General features: G+C 35.6%; 1 protein-coding gene across 2 annotated transcripts; it reads left to right on the top strand.

Moving 5' to 3' along the window:
* LOC306878440 (NADH dehydrogenase (ubiquinone) complex I, assembly factor 6-like) lies at window positions 1–11,759 on the top strand. Of its 2 annotated transcripts, XM_079430796.1 has the most exons (9): window positions 1–225; window positions 828–927; window positions 1,114–1,236; window positions 1,900–1,956; window positions 2,148–2,250; window positions 3,342–3,475; window positions 7,896–7,997; window positions 8,869–8,925; window positions 10,471–11,759. In XM_079430796.1, exons 1-9 carry the CDS (start codon window positions 44–46, stop codon window positions 10,597–10,599), a joined length of 987 nt encoding a protein of 328 aa, XP_079286922.1. In that variant the 5' UTR covers window positions 1–43; the 3' UTR covers window positions 10,600–11,759. The 2 variants fall into 2 exon arrangements, with proteins under 2 accessions (XP_079286922.1, XP_079286923.1); XM_079430797.1 differs by lacking the exon at window positions 1–225 and having other exon boundaries at window positions 881–931.
* The last annotated feature ends 4,514 nt before the right edge of the window (window positions 11,760–16,273 follow it).

The following is a 16,273-nucleotide window of genomic DNA, read 5'->3' as shown; positions in this document are numbered from 1 at the left end:
GCTTACAGGGGAGTTGTAATATGATGCACACGCAGGAGGAGAGATGCATGGGGCTTTTACAATGGCTTCCAGTATAAACATAAAGAATGGACTTTTAGCCACCAAAAATTCTCTCCACAAAAAGATTCCCTATCCCACATTTATACAGCGGCCAACAGAGATCAAATGCACGAGAGCATTAACAAATGGACAGCACAATGAACAGTACTGTATTGATATTGTAAGGTAAGTTATTAGTTTAAAAATCGATTTACTTTTAGTAGTTTTACCTAGAAGCAAATAAATCTCCATTTTAACTGTGAAGACTCAGAATACCTTTTTTTCCCCCCACTGTCTTGATGTCAAATAGAACAAGAATATGGCTTGACACTTTAAATAATGTAAATGCAACATATATCAATCAAACATAATTTTTTTGTGCTTAAAGTTCATGGTTGAAATTGATGTCAATTGTTAAAATCAGTGCTAGGCATGTCTAGGTAATGTATCTGTCCAGAGATGCTTTAAAGAAAGCTTTTCGTTAAAAATCTGAAATGTATAATGTATGTATATGTTCTGGGACTTTTTAAAATGAGGAAAGACATGTCATAAATGTATAAATTCCGTGCTTTTTATTTAATGGTTTCAGTAACTTTTAGACATTAAATAATTTGAAACCTTAAGAACTTGGCTAGATATTCTCTTTTTTTATCATTTTAGAAAATTTTATTTTTGTCATTGACCCTTATAATGTAGTCTAATGTAATAATTGGCATGCCTACAAAAATTTCTGTCTCTATTTAGGCTTAGTTTTGTAAATGTAAATAACACTGTACTGTCATCAATAGGAAAAGGGACTATGAGGGATTTTTGTGTTCATTGCTTTTTCCTGAGGCTGTTCGTCGATCTGCACTGGCATTGAGGGCATTCAATGTAGAACTGGCACAGGCAGGTATTCCAGCTAATGAGTGCAACAATGCACAAACTCATTTAGTCAGTTTGGTTTAAGCTAATTTACTTTTTGTACAGATATACCTGTGAATCATGGTATGAAAACCAACTCTTGAGACATAAAAGTGCCTGTAGTTAAAGAAACACTCATATATGCTCATATATTTTCTTCTACTTTTTTAGATTAAGGACTCTGTTTCTCAGAAAACCATTGGTTTAATACGAATGCAGTTCTGGAAGAGCATCATAGAGGATATTTACAGAGATGACCCTCCAACCCAGCCTGTCAGTGGAGAACTGTGGAGGGTGGGTCTTCCTTCTATAAAAGAAAGATTCTGTCATAATTTACATTAAAACTACCATTCAAAAGACTTTAATGCATTAAATGGCTCAAAATAGACAGTTAAGACAGTTTTAATGTTACAAAAGATTTTTAATAATGCTTCAAATTAATGCTGTTTTTTTTTACTCTCTTTTCATCAAAGATTTGTGAAGAAAAAAAAATGTAGAATGGTTTCTTAAAAAAATATTAAGCAGCTCAACCATTTTCTACATTGATAATACTAAGAAATGTTTCATGAGCATATCAGAAGGATCATGTGACACTGGAGTAATGGCTGGTGAAATTTCAGCTTGTCATCACAGGAATAAATTACATTTCAAAATATATTTACATAGAAAACAACTATTTTAAATTATAATAATATTACAGTTTTACTGTATTTTTTGTCAAATAAATGCAAATAAATTTTTGTCTTGGTCAACGTAAGGGACTTCTTTCAAAAATATTGGAAAAAAACGTGCCAACCCCAAACTTGGCAACAATAGTGATGTCGTAATTATGACTGATGTCTGTATGATAAAATTTTTTTCTCTGTAACACATTTTTGAAAAATGTATCTATACAATGACCACAGCATTTTTCAAAATATTGGGCAATGATATACTATAACTGTTCTGTGTTTTCAGGCAGTGAGGAAGCACACATTAACAAGGAGGTGGATGCTAAGAATTATATCTGAAAGAGTAAGTAATTAGATTTGTCCTAATATACGAGTAAAAACATACTGAAAAGTTCTCTTTAATTAACTCTGACAGCTGTCCGAGAGACATGCATGGCTAATTCTAGACATTAATCTGTCATTCAGTGAGTCGGCATATTATGCACATTATACTCTCCTCTGGCAATTGTATTAAAAACATTATGTTTTGAAAAGGAGAAAGATCTGGAGGACAAAGCATACAGGAACCTTCAGGAGCTGGAGGCCTATAGTGAAAACACACAATCCTCTCTTCTTTACCTGCTGCTGGAGACACTTGGTGAGCAGAGTTTTCTTGATCTCCAACTTTAAGCAATAGTTCTTTCAAAAATGAAAATTGTATCATTTACACATCCTTGCATTGTGAGGACAGTATGACTTACTTTCCTCTGTAAAACACTGTAGATGTTCGGTGGAATATTAGGGCCTGACAGCCTCAGTCACTATTTACTGTGATCGTAAAAGGAAAAATTGCAGCAAAATATCAGCCACCTGAAGGATAATTGAACTCATTGCTGCCATTTTGAAAGGAACTATTATTAAAATGATGTTATTATAGCTTAGTCTTATCATTTGTTGATTTGCACTGTGGGTTTGCTAGTATATTTCCAATGTACACAACCATTTGAAGATTAAAGGTAAGAATTTTGATGTTTTTGAAAGGCTCACCAAGGCTGCATTTATTTGAATAAAACAACAGCAAAACATTTATATTATGAATTATTGTTATAATTCAAAGTAGCTGTTTATATATTATTAATATATTTTACAATTATATTTATTTATTTATTGAAGCAGCCAGTACTCCAGTCTTCAGTGTCACATGAAATCATTCTAATACGCTGATTCACTGCTCAAGAAACATTATTATTATCAATTTTAAAAAAAGTTGTACTCAGCTGCTTTTTTTTTTTTTTTTTTTTGGAAATGGGGTAAATTCTTTTTAGGATTCTTTAATGAATAGACAGTTCAAAAGAACAGCATTTATTTGATTTAGAAATCTTCTGAAATATTATATTAATATTATGTCTTGACTTAACTTTTGATCAATTTATTGCATTCTTGCTTAATAAAATTCTTTTTTTTTTTTTTTGACCCCAAACTTTTAAACTGTCGTGTAGTTTGCATTACCCCATCCTTCAAAAAGTCATAATAAGAGAAAGGTCCACTGGTAATATGCTGCAGAAAGTAAACTAAGGAATTTCTTAGACTAAGGAATTTTTGACTTCTGAAATGTTATTGTTTTAAAGGTGGAATATTAGATTTTTCATGATATGACTCTAATTTGAGAACACTTTTCTTTTTTTTTTATTAGCAAGACAGTAATGGAAATTCACTATTTTATGCAAATCTGTTTAAAACTGGTCGTAGGTGTGAAAAATGTCCATGCAGACCACGCCGCAAGCCACATTGGCAAAGCCCAGGGCATCCTGACCTGCCTTCGGGCAACTCCCTACAACAGCAGCAGACGCAAGGTCTACCTGCCCATGGACATCTGCATGCTGGTGGGTAAATCTGCTATGACCCTGTCATATCTGTTGCTGCATGTAATTCCATGCTTTTCTAACATCAGAGGCACTAGTTAAGGACTAGAGACGATCCATGTGCCAGTCAGCATATATGTGGGTGAAGCTGTCCACTCCAGTGCCCTCTCGTCTGCTAAGCCCAAACCCATGGGCTTTGTTTCAGCCATCTGTCACCATTTCAGCATGAACGAGCCATCAGAATTGGGATTTAGAAGATCTTGTCCTTAGTGTAACAAAAGAAAAGAATATCATCTTTTGTTTATCCATGACTAATCTCAGCTAGAGTCAGTGTACAGTATTAAGATCAAATTATGTTATGTAGACCAGTGGTTTTCAAGCCCTGGGTCGTCGCGAGACTTAAAAAATGGGTTGCCAGGATGATTTAAGGAAAACGTACAGGTACATCTAAAAAAATTTGAATATCATGAAAAAGGTCAATATTTTTTGTCACTCATTTCAGAAAGTGAAACCCATATATTATATAGATTCATTACACACAGTGTGAAATATTTAAAGTCTTTATTTCTTGAAATTTTTTATGATTATGGCTTACAGAACAAGTGATACCCGGAATTTATGCTGTAGGGATGGTCATTAATTGAAACTCAAAAATAAATATTTTGAGATACTGATTTTTGACTTTCATGAGCTGTAAGCTCTAATCATCAAAAATTAAAACAAAACACTTTTGAAATGTTTTACTTTACATGTAATGAATCTAAAATGTATGAAAGTTTGACTTTTTGAAATAAGTTGCAAGAAAAAATGAACTTTTTCACGATATTCTTCTTTTTTTTTTTTGATTCACCTGTATGTAACCAGTTCAAGACTCAGGAAAGAAGCAACTAAACAACATAAACAACCAAATGAAAGTAACCGGCAGCCGCCTCAGGTCAGAATCAAATGTGTATTTGTGTTTGCGCTCTGTTTGTGCAGCGTTGTACATTGTAGCAAATCAGAGACATTTGTTGATTTCTATAACGCAGCGGCCAATCAGAGGAGTTTTAGGGAGTCAGACTCCACCCACCGCTCAGAGCGCGAGTGTTCTTGTTCAGTCCAGAGTTCTGGAAGCTCGCGACACGAATCCTCTGATTATGATACCCCCGTCTCTTATGATGAGCAAAGAGTTGCTGATGTAAACGAGAGATTAATTGTGATAAACTGAAACGAGTGACAGCTTTTTAAGGATGCGCGCTTTCTTTGCTGTATATAGCCTGTTCTCCATTCAGAATTTGGAAGTTTCGTTTTTCATGATGCTAAGAGGACCAATGTGGCGCACTTGCAACAAACTTTCGGAAGTGACATCCGACATTGTGATAATATCATATGTTGTCCAGTCCATAGTTATGATTATGTCAGAATAGATGTGCATGAAGGCAAGCACCCTCACTAATTTCAGAAGCACCGACAGTGATTTGATTTTGGAACAGAGCATCCTTCCGGAGCTCTGCGGTGGGACTTTCCTTCCTTGCTTCCTTTATTTATATATGTGTGTGTGTGTGTGAGTATAGGTCGCGTCAATTTAAAAAGAAAAAATAGTGTCGCTCTGAAAATGTTTGAAAACCCCTGATGTAGATTGCACATTCACCAAAAGGGGGCACTGTTGTTTCATCACATAGATATATATACTATCTATGGTTTCATCATAGCGTGGACATGTTTGGTTTCTCAGTTTATCTTAATGCTCACTAAAACATAATGCATTTTAAAGAAATACTTCTTTATTTGTAGGTTTTAAAATGTTTTGTTACTTCATAGGTAATTATTTGATTGTAGCACAAGGAAGTTCCTTAGTAATTATCATTTTGTAACTTCCTTTCTTCAGGCAATAATGTATGGATAAGCTTTTAAACCTGTAATTGATGTCTTTAATAAGACATTGGATTATGTTCAATTGAAAGAGACAGCAAAACTTTGAAGGTTTATCTACATTGCAGTTGTTTAGAGAATTTTTGCTCTGGGAATTGTAAACAATGTTAATGTGCAACCTGTCAAGATTAGCCAAAGTTTGTAAAACAATGTGAGGTGTGCGTGTGTGTGTTTCTTTGTTAGGTAGACTGTAAATACAAGCCTCTGGGTGTCTGCAAGCCATTTTTGTCACAGTTTAATGGCCCTGTTTGACGTGAAACCCCTGTTCAAGAATCAGAACAGATCAATGATAGCCTCCCACCAATTACACTGCCTGGTTATTCATGATGTTGATTACCTTGCCAGTGCTTTATTCTGCCATGCAGCTTTAGTTTGAGGAACAATTGGCTTTTAAATTAGACGCTAAATGAAAGCTTCTGCAGTATGTGTTTATTGATCACTTGCTATCGTGGATTTATTCTTGTTTGTTCAGAACTTAGTCCAGGCAGTGCAATCACAGGGACACTTGAGTGATGGAGAAATTTCACACTTGTTTGTTTATGTCATCGTTTGAATCAGTAGTGTCTCACATATAACTAAGTGCAATTTCAGTAAATATTTCTTCTGAAGAAGTCTTGGTATGCCGAGTCGTAAACACATCACCTCATGTTCTGCATACAGATTGTCACATTTTCATCCAGCATACTAATTTCTTCTACTGTTCAAGTATTTTTGTTGAATGCTGGAAAATCTATAAAGATGAATATCATAACTCGAAATGCCTGGGTTGTATTTCACCCTAAGAACTTTTTTTTTAAATTATATTATGTATAAGACCATGACAGTATCGTGCCATTATTTTTGTGAATCTAGCACATCCTCCCCCTACAGTGGTGAAAAAACTAATGTACTGAAATTAATGAAAAATAGTAAAAAAATAAAAACATTTCTGAGAAATAAAAGAGAATATATAATTATAATATCAAATAATAATAATAACTTCATTGCTAATTAAGTAACAATGATATTTATTACTGATGAGTTGGTTTTTTGTACAGTAATAAGAATTTAGGAGAAATTAGGAGGAAATGTTCTTAATAGTATTGAAAATATGACTATATACACTCACTGGCCACTTTATTAGGTACACCTTGCTAGTACCGGGTTGGACCCCCTTTTGCCTTCAGAACTGCCTTAATTCTTCGTGGCATAGATTCAACAAGGTGTTGGAAACATTCCTCAGAGATTTTGGTCCATATTGACATGATAGCACCGTGCAGTTGCTGCAGATTTGTCGGCTGCACATCCATGATGCGAATCTCCCGTTCCACCACATCCCAAAGGTGCTCTATTGGATTGAGATCTGGTGACTGTGTAGGCCATTTGAGTAAAGTGAACTCATTGTCATGTTCAAGAAACCAGTCTGAGATGATTTGAGCTTTGTGACATGGTGCATTATCCTGCTGTAAGTAGCCATCAGAAGATGGGTACACTGTAGTCATAAAAGGATGGACATGGTCAGCAACAATATTCAGGCAGGCTGTGGCGTTTAAACGATGCTCAATTAGTACTAAGGGGCCCAAAGTGTGCCAAGAAAATATCCCCCACACTATTACACCACCACCACCAGCCTGAACCGTTGAACAAGGCAGGATGGATCCATGCTTTCATGTTCTTTATGCCAAATTCTGACCCTACCATCTGAATGTCGCAGCAGAAATCAAGACTCATAAGACCAGGCAACGTTTTTCCAATCTTCTGTCGTCCAATTTTGGTGAGCCTGTGCGAATTGTAGCCTCCGTTTCCTGTTCTTAGCTGACAGGAGCGGCACCCGGTGTGGTCTTCTGCTGCTGTAGCCCATCTGCTTCAGGGTTCGACGTGTTGTGCGTTCAGAGATGGTATTCTGCATACCTTGGTTGTAACGAGTGGTTGAGTTACTGTTGCCTTTCTATCATCTCTAACCAGTCTGTCCATTCTCCTCTGACATCAACAAGGCATTTTCGTCCACACAACTGCCGCTCACTGGATATTTTCTCTTTTTCGGACCATTCTCTGTAAACCCTAGAGATGGTTGTGTGTGAAAATCCCAGTAGATCAGCAGTTTTTGAAATACTCAGACCAGCCCGTCTGGCACCAAGAACCATTCCACGTTAAAAAACACTTAAATCCCTTTTCTTCCCCATTCTGATGCTCAGTTTGAACTTCAGCAAGTCGTCTTCACCACATCTAGATGCCTAAATGCATTGAGTTGTTGCCATGGGATTGGCTGATTAGCAATTTGTGTTATTAGCAATTGAACAGGTGTAAATAAATAAGTGGTCTGTGTGTGTGTGTGTGTGTGTGTGTGTTATGTATGTATGTATGTGTGTATATATATACATGCACTTCAGTAAAATTTTTCTATAGATTTTTGGGGTAAAATACAGGAGTATTGTTGTAATGGTGCTTGAAATATGGTGGGATGAGTAAAGGATTGTGGGATCATCAAGCTCATTTTTCTATCTATCAGGAGAGGGCTACTGATAATGCATTTTCACTGTTTCTCATCCAGCATGGAGCATCTCAAGAGGACTTCATCCGTGGCAGCAGGGACCAAAACGTCAGGGACGTCATTTATGACATTGCCAGCCAAGCCCATGTCCATCTCCAGCACGTAAGCAAAGCCCTTTAGTTTAATATCTGTGGTCAGATGGGAGATGTTAACTGTGTTGTATGTTCCCCAGTAATTTTCAATTTGCATACTAACTTCATTAGATTTCACAAGCGATATCACCCCTCCTCCACCAGCAGCTCTGATGACCCTTGATTGTTGCCCTCTCCTCATTACTGAATTTATTAAAAGCCCAATGTAACCACATGTAATATCTCGAGGAAATGCTAATCAGAGAATTCGTCAGATATTGCTCACCCCACTTTGCATATCTGGTCAGGTGGTATGAATCAAGATTAGCGCCAAATGACCTCGGTGAGGACCACATTTAAATCACAAACAAGGGCCAAACTGAAATTTAATACTTTTAATCTAACTTTTGATGAAATTGTGTGGGTTAAAATTTAGTGTGAGTCATGAAAACATGTCTGAGTCACATTTCACCCCCCCAAAATACCATATTTTTTCTTTTTGTGATAGATATGTGTTTCCCCCATAATACTGAAGTGCATTCAGATGTTTAACAGTTTTTTGTGATTCCTATTATTCTCTGTGGTGATTCTCGTTACTATACAGTAAAAAAAAATCACTGTATTAATAAAATGAAAACACGAGAAAGTACTGTAAAATACTGTTTTTTACACATTTTTATAAAATACAATGTAAAGACAAATATAATTTGGGGGGGATTTTTTATTATTATTTGCTTTTGTTTTCTATATTGGTGGTGAAATATGAAGAGATGAAATATGATCTGGACATGTCCAGGTTTGTTTGACCTAATTTGATTCACCTAGATAGGTTTGTGTGATGTACTATATAGCTCAGCTGTGAGAATTTGATATCTTGACGTGTTTACTACACTGTCTTACAGGCTAGATCGTTCAGTGAGAACGTTCCACACGTGGCCATGCCTGCCTTCCTGCAAACGGTGAGTAATTTCATCCCTTTCAGCTCCTCTCCCCTCCCTACGCCTCACTAATGTGATGTGACACAGAGAAGCTCATGGCTTATCCTCATTCTGCCTCCAAAAGAGGCGGAGCCCCATTGAGCCACATGACTCCTGCCCCCTGGAGGCACCACTACCAGCTCATGGTCTGATTACACATCTTAAGCCTTTTTTACTCTTTTACAGTCATTTCTCTTAAAGAGAGTTCGCCTCAGAGGAGCTGAGGGAATAACCCTTAGCGTATTACGAGGCAAAGCATAGGGAGGCAGTCTGTAATTTTCAGTCCAATTTCAGCCTGTTTGCCGACGCTTCAGTGTTTCAATTGCTTCGGCCAATGAAATGCTTTCTGTGAACTAAATGGCCTGTAAAGCATATTTATATCACTTTATACTACTGTAATGTTCTGCTCTTTCCATTTCCCTGTGTTTAACTGTCATTCGCATTCTTTAAAGCCATCATTTCCCTGCAGGCCGTTTAGTGACATTGCGCTCCACTTGCTTTGGCTGGTGTTAATCGTAGTTGTGTTCTCACGAAAGGACTTTACTGTAAGGTTTGGTATTTAAGGATTGTAATTGTATTTGGGTTCATTTACAGTCACAGGAAAAAAGTATGTGAACCCTTAGGTGGTGGTGTTGTGAACTTAAAAATATTTTTATTGAACTGGTTGGTTAAATCAATAGCCTAGGGATTCACATGTGTTTTCCCACTCTGTACTGTGAATCTTTGTGGTTAACTTTTTTTTTTTTTTTTTTTTAAGAAATTAAATGCTTTTATTCAGCAATACAGCAAGAAACATTAAAATATATATATATATATATAATTTATAAAAAAAAAAAAATTTTAAATGCTGTTCTTTTGAACGTTCTATTCATTCAAGAATCCTGGAAAAATATTATTTCAACAAAAAATATTAAGCAGCATAATTGTTTGCAACATTAATAATAATAATAATAATAAAAAGACATGTTTCCTGATCACCAAATAAGAATGATTTCTGAAGGATCATGTGACTGAAGAATAAGCTGAAAATTCAGCTTGTCATCACAAGAATAAATTACATTCTAATGTATATTAAAAAGAATACGGTTATATTTTGCGGTATTTTTGATCAAGAAAAGGCAGTCAATAAGAGACTCAAAAACATAAAAAAAAATCTTACTGACCCCAAATTTTTGAACCGTTATGTATGTTCAATGAAGACAATAAAAAAATTGTTTTATTGAAGTAATTACATTATGTATATATTGTGACTTTTTATTATGCAAAAACTAAATATAAATTGCATACTTTTTCCTGCAGCTGTATCTCAAGCCTACAAGTTAATTTAAATTCTTTCTTAATAGAATTTAAAAACGCATGGCTGTGTTTTGTCACCGGTTACTTCCAAAATTACCAGCTGTATAATTTTTTGCCTTTGGTTATTTTTCTTTATGCTTTTAAGTTCTTTCAATAATGTATCATCCTCCAGGCTTGCGCAAAAGTAATTAAATGAATAGTTTCTGAGCTTCTTTGTGTTCTGTCCCTCAGGCTGTTTTGGAGGACTACCTGCAGAGAGTGAGGAAAGCAGACTTTGATGTGTTTCACCCCAGCCTACAAAAGAGGAATCCAGTGCTGCCCCTTCAGCTCTATATACGATCATGGAGGAAGATCTATTAATTTGTTTGATTAAATCATCATCTGATTTGCTTCAGATGAGCTCCCTGTCAGAGAACCCAAGCAGTTGTAATAAATTATCTAGCTTTTATATGTTCAGAATGTGGGGAATGTGGCCTAATGGTTAGAGAGTCGGACTCTTAATCCAAAGGTTGCGGGTTTGAGTCTCGGGCAGGCAGGGATTGTAGGTGGGGGGGAGTGAATGTCCAGCGCTCTCTCCACCCTCAATACCACGACTGAGGTGCCCTTGAGCAAGGCACCGAACCCCCAACTGCTCCCCGGGCGCCGCAGCATAAATGGCTGCCCACTGCTCCGGGTGTGTGTTCACGATGTGTGTGTGTGTTCACTGCTGTGTGTGTGCACGTTGGATGGGTTAAATGCAGAGCACGAATTCCGAGTATGGGTCACCATACTTGGCCGTATGTCACTTCACTTTCACTTTCAGAATGTTAAAGTATTCCTGTCCTTTTTCATGTCAGAAAGTAAAGTGTTTGATTACTCAATTTCCAAGCTTCACTGAAAATAACCACAATCAAAACAGTCCATTAACAGTCTCCAAACATATTTTGAGAGATAGTACAAACTATGTTAAACAGTTTTCAATTTGTTAAAGTATCTGCATAGTGTTGGTGGCATGAAATGAAGCAAATATTTTCCCAACTTGGTCTGTAGAAAATATTTTGTAATAAATTCAATTATTTAAGACATTTGCGAACAAACTGGCAACAATTTTACATATTTATAGGTGCGGAATGTGTCACATGCCCTTTCTGATAGGCAAGGTCAACCAATACTGTTTCATGCTGCAAGTGTGATGCAAGGTGGCATATTTTAATGGCACAATCATGAGTTTATTTAGTCATGAGTAATACAGTCCTCCCACTGCCACAAAAGCTCTTATCTGATCGACAAGAAAACAACTCCTGGCTGTTTGTGACTGCTCTTGAACTGCAGAGAATATTTTGCTGGGAGCGAGGTCCTCTGCGTTTCTTTGCTTAACTCATTGAGTCGCTTTGATAAAGGACAGAGAGCAATATATACTGTATGTAAGCGTTGTTTTTTTTTCGTATTCATAGCTAAATAAATGTACTTGCTGACTAGCTAAAGTAGCTTGGCTAGGCTGGTTTAGGATGCTTTTTTAAAAGGGTAATTTAAGTTATTTTAAACAAGTTTCTGAAATGGCACATATGTGACAAGACTATTAAAATTCTGTCATTCATTAAACATAAGAACAGGGACTAGAAAAGCTTTTCAGTTGCACTTATATAAACATAATTAGACAATATGCATAGATAATATGCATTCTAATAGCATTAATCTGGTAAAATGTACAAATGATTAATGAGCTCCTATAGGGTTCAAATGATTTGATTTAAAGCATACTTTAAAGACAAAGAATCTCCATATACTGTAAAACACAAAAAATGTATCTGGAGCTCGTTAGTCTACTTATCATAGATAATACGCACATTTGAAGCTAATCTCTGTTCCCAAATCTTATCTAGTCTGGGGGTCAGTGATTAAGTTCTGCCCCTTTGAATGGAGGTGCTGAAATGAGAGGAGACACATGACAAGTAATTATCATGGAAAAACTAAAAATAATTGCCTCCTTCACTGAGATTTGTCAAGGTCATACTGAACCTTTTTTTATTATTAAAAGTGAGCCGAGACGTTCTGATTCTGACATGAACTTTGAAGGGCTGGAGTTCTACACTTCTGTATGGCCAAACTAGGGATCTCATCCGATGCTTCAAAGCATTTACTTGTTTTTCATGTTTAGATGTTAAGCATCACATTTTTATGGAAACCTGTTTTCACTACACAATCAAAAAAATATATATTTGCAATTCTGAGAAATTCTTCAAGATATAAACTCTGAGATGAAAAATCAGAATTGAGATATAAACTCACAATTGTATGAAAATACAATTTTCAATGTGTAAAAATTCATAAGTGCTTTTTATTTTTTATGTGGCAGAAACAAAAGAAACAACAAAACAGAATTGCAAGATGTAAACCCAGAATTCTGAGAAATCAAAATTGCAAGAAAATAATTTTTTCTTTGATTATATAAACTCAGCATTATGAGAAAAGCAAGTCTTAATTGTGAGATAAAAAGTCATGATTATTTTTTTATTCTATGCCATAAATGGTATTTTTGTGCACTTTTGTGACATATTCTTGGTTTTATATAAAATATTTTTATTTTTGTGCCTCAGTCTAATATCCATGACATGATCTCTTTCTCTCAGGATGAATTAGTAGAGGTTGTTTTCAGAAAGTTAGTTTACCTTTCATTTGTTTAGGTTGTTCTTTCTGGCCAGTGGAGATGTGATGCATTTTGAAAACAGTTTCTAATTGCTGCACTGCACCACTAAAATGGAACTGACAGCTTCTGTTGGCCCATCATGATCCTCGTATGCACATTCGAATCTTGAGATTAACTACCTCGGTTGCCAAGGTGAATTGCTTTTCATTTCTTGACCCGAGGCAAATACCATGTCTATTATTTATAAAGTGACAACTACTATTCATCAAATTAGGAGATAATTGGCAACAAAATAAACATCTGTCAATACAAAACATGTCCAAATGATTAAATACCCATCCATACCTGGTTTACTGCTGACCACCACTAAGATATCTGTTCAAACTGTTTCTGATCTCAGTGTTTCATGGAGACCAGTATAATTGGATGAAATTCCATTTATCCCTTTGAAATATTGGCTACAAGTGAACATCAGACTCTTTGGATGAACAGAAATGCATTTCTTTGTCTTCTGATTTACTTCATTGTTGATCTTCAAGAATAACAGCGGAGTTTTGATTGTGTGAACAGTTTTTGGCTCAGACTTTCTGCTCTGAAAAACCACACAAACATGAAAAGAACAAATTATAATTAGCATCTGAATACTATAGAATTATATAGCACAGTGGACAAAGATTTGAGTAGCGAAAGCACCAGATCTGCTAGATAAAACCTCTCATCAATATTTTTATCTTTCTGAAGAAACGTAAGACCTTAGGACAGATAGTGAGAGCCTAGAGATCTTAAAAGCCTAAAGTGTTTTCCCACAGCTTTTCATCTGCACATTTTGAAAAAAATCCCAAAGTATTGGAAGTCGATGGATGAGTATACAATTTCAGAATTTTTTTATTTTGGGGGGCTGAACCATCTCTTTAAAAGCTTAAAGGAATAGTTCATTAACTGGAATTGTTTTTTTTTTTTTCATCTGCAAAATGAGAATATTTTAATATTCTGGCAAGTCTTTTCCACATAATGAAAGTGAATAAGAAATTATAAAAGGACAAAAAAAGCACCATTAAAGGTTGTTCAAATGGATCGAAGTCCTCTGAAATCATAGCTTTGTGTGAGGAAATGAAGGAAAACAGAAGAATAATGTAAATAAATTCAAAATTTTGGGTGAACTATTTCTTTAAGAAATTAATTTTAAGCCTGTAGTTTAAATGCACTAAAAAAGATCTACCCATACTTAAAACTGTTTTTTTTAATGCTTTATGTAATTATGCAGCACACAAAAGCCTGAAATTTCTTCATGAAATTAAGATTATGACCTCTCTGAGCCTATCTACATTATTACCAGCCGGAATCAGCACTGAATATCATCACTTTAGGTCTTTTATTCTTTCAGACACTATTATCATGATAGATCACTGGCATATGAAGTCGTTGAATGCATTTCATCCTTTGCATCTCTGCCATGTATAATAAGGGGTATTGTGTCTCTGATCAACTGTTCTGACATTTGGCTGCCATTTCTTATTTTCGCATGGATTCCACCGAATTGATATATTTAGGGTAATTTTCTTCAAGCACAGACAGACCTGTAAAAACGGCATACTGATTGCCAAATAGAGCAGTTATGGAATCTGAAGAGGAGTAAATAACTGCTTGAAATGCAGCTGGATTTGGTCATTGCTGATTTTACAGCACACAATACATGTATAACTTTTTCTCACAATGTTTCTTAAGGTTTTAATTTATATACTTTAATGAACGTAAGTGTCACAAATTAAACCAATACATCATATGTGACTTTCACATGTTCCATGCAAGCAAACAGCCACCAGCAAAGGCAAATTAGAGTAATGCGACCTTCCTCCTAGTATGATGTGCCAGTTTTATGGAGGCAATTCCGGGTCATATTTTGTTTGGATGCCAGACACGCATCCTTCATTATGACCTCATAAACATGAGTTTAAATTGGCTTGTTTTGCAGGGCATAAATGGACAAACAAGAACTCTGGATTAATGAAAACCACTTTGCCCAAACACTTGTAGAAATGTAGCATTCCATCAACTCTATTGGGATGACTATGAAATATAGTACTACAATACCAGCACTGAATTAAATTATATTTATGGCACAGAATAGTGTATTTATTCTATGATTTCAAAGTGAGGTGAATGTGTACATACACATATGTCCTGTCCTCCTGCACATGCACATGACTGGCACACTCTTCAGAAGTTTTCTCTCTGTTACAACATGTGTGTATGAAACACACTGTTTACCAGAGGCACTATGAGTAAAGCAGCTGCCATATTTTGTTGTGATAAATAACAATCTTGCTATTGCTCCACTGAAATGACATTGAAATAATAAAAATAAAAAGCTAAAGCCAGGCCATCTGCCCTCCTCCCAAGGTCTTATGGAAATTGGGCAGCCCCTGGGTTCAAAACTGGACCCTCCAGGCTTGTCACATTTATGAGGGGACGAATGATTGGAGATTCACCAGACAGTAATCTCTGAAACAAGATTAAAGACAGTTTAGCAAAATTCTGATTTAAGATTAACATGGCTAACATTTGCCTACTCTGCTGGATCTTCAGATGCATCGCGTAGTTGCATCACATCTGTGTGAGAGTATTTGCACGAAGAGGGATAAGAGGTTTTGACGGGTAAATTGTCCATTTGAGCCGTCAAGGCACATGTAAAGCACTGAGATTGAGCTGTTTGATATATTGCATAATTTTGATAAAATATGCATAGTATAGTTAGAGAGATTGTCCACCCAAAAATTAAAATCACCTCAATCTCATGTCTTACTTTCTTCTGTGGAACGTAATAGAAGATATTTTGAATAATGTTGGTAATCACGCAGGTTTGTTTCCCATTGACTTCTTTCTTAATTTTGTCCATACAATGGAAGCCCGTGGTCACTGAAATTGGTTACCAATATCTTCAAGTTCCACAGAAGACAGTCATATAGGATTGGAAATCATTGAGGGTGAGTAAATGATGACAGATTTTTAATTTTTGGGTGGACTATTCCTTTAATCAGTATAGTCTATTTAGATATTAGAGGATAAGTTGCTTAGCAAATTTAAAAGATAAACATTTTAAATGCACTGTCATTGTCTGATGTACTTTAAAAAATCACCAAAAACATGATTGGAATTCAATGAATTAAAACAGACTTTTAATGAAGAATATTTTATTGTATATAGTACAAAACTGTGCAAAAGAATAATGGCCTAAATAAATAATAAACATCAACCATGGTGTTTTTGGTATAATGTCTTGGCCCTTGTAAGATAAACAAATTACGTATTTGATATGAATACATTGATGAGAAAATCCATTCGTCATTTATGACACAGCCTTCTACGCTAACCTAGGTTTTTATTATAAAAAATTACATAAGCCAATAA

This window comes from Barbus barbus (genome assembly GCF_936440315.1).
Source record: "Barbus barbus genome assembly, chromosome: 12".
Lineage (NCBI taxonomy): Eukaryota > Metazoa > Chordata > Actinopteri > Cypriniformes > Cyprinidae > Barbus > Barbus barbus.
The sequence above is the reverse complement of the archived record's forward strand: the minus strand, read 5'-3'. Positions and strand labels throughout refer to the sequence as shown.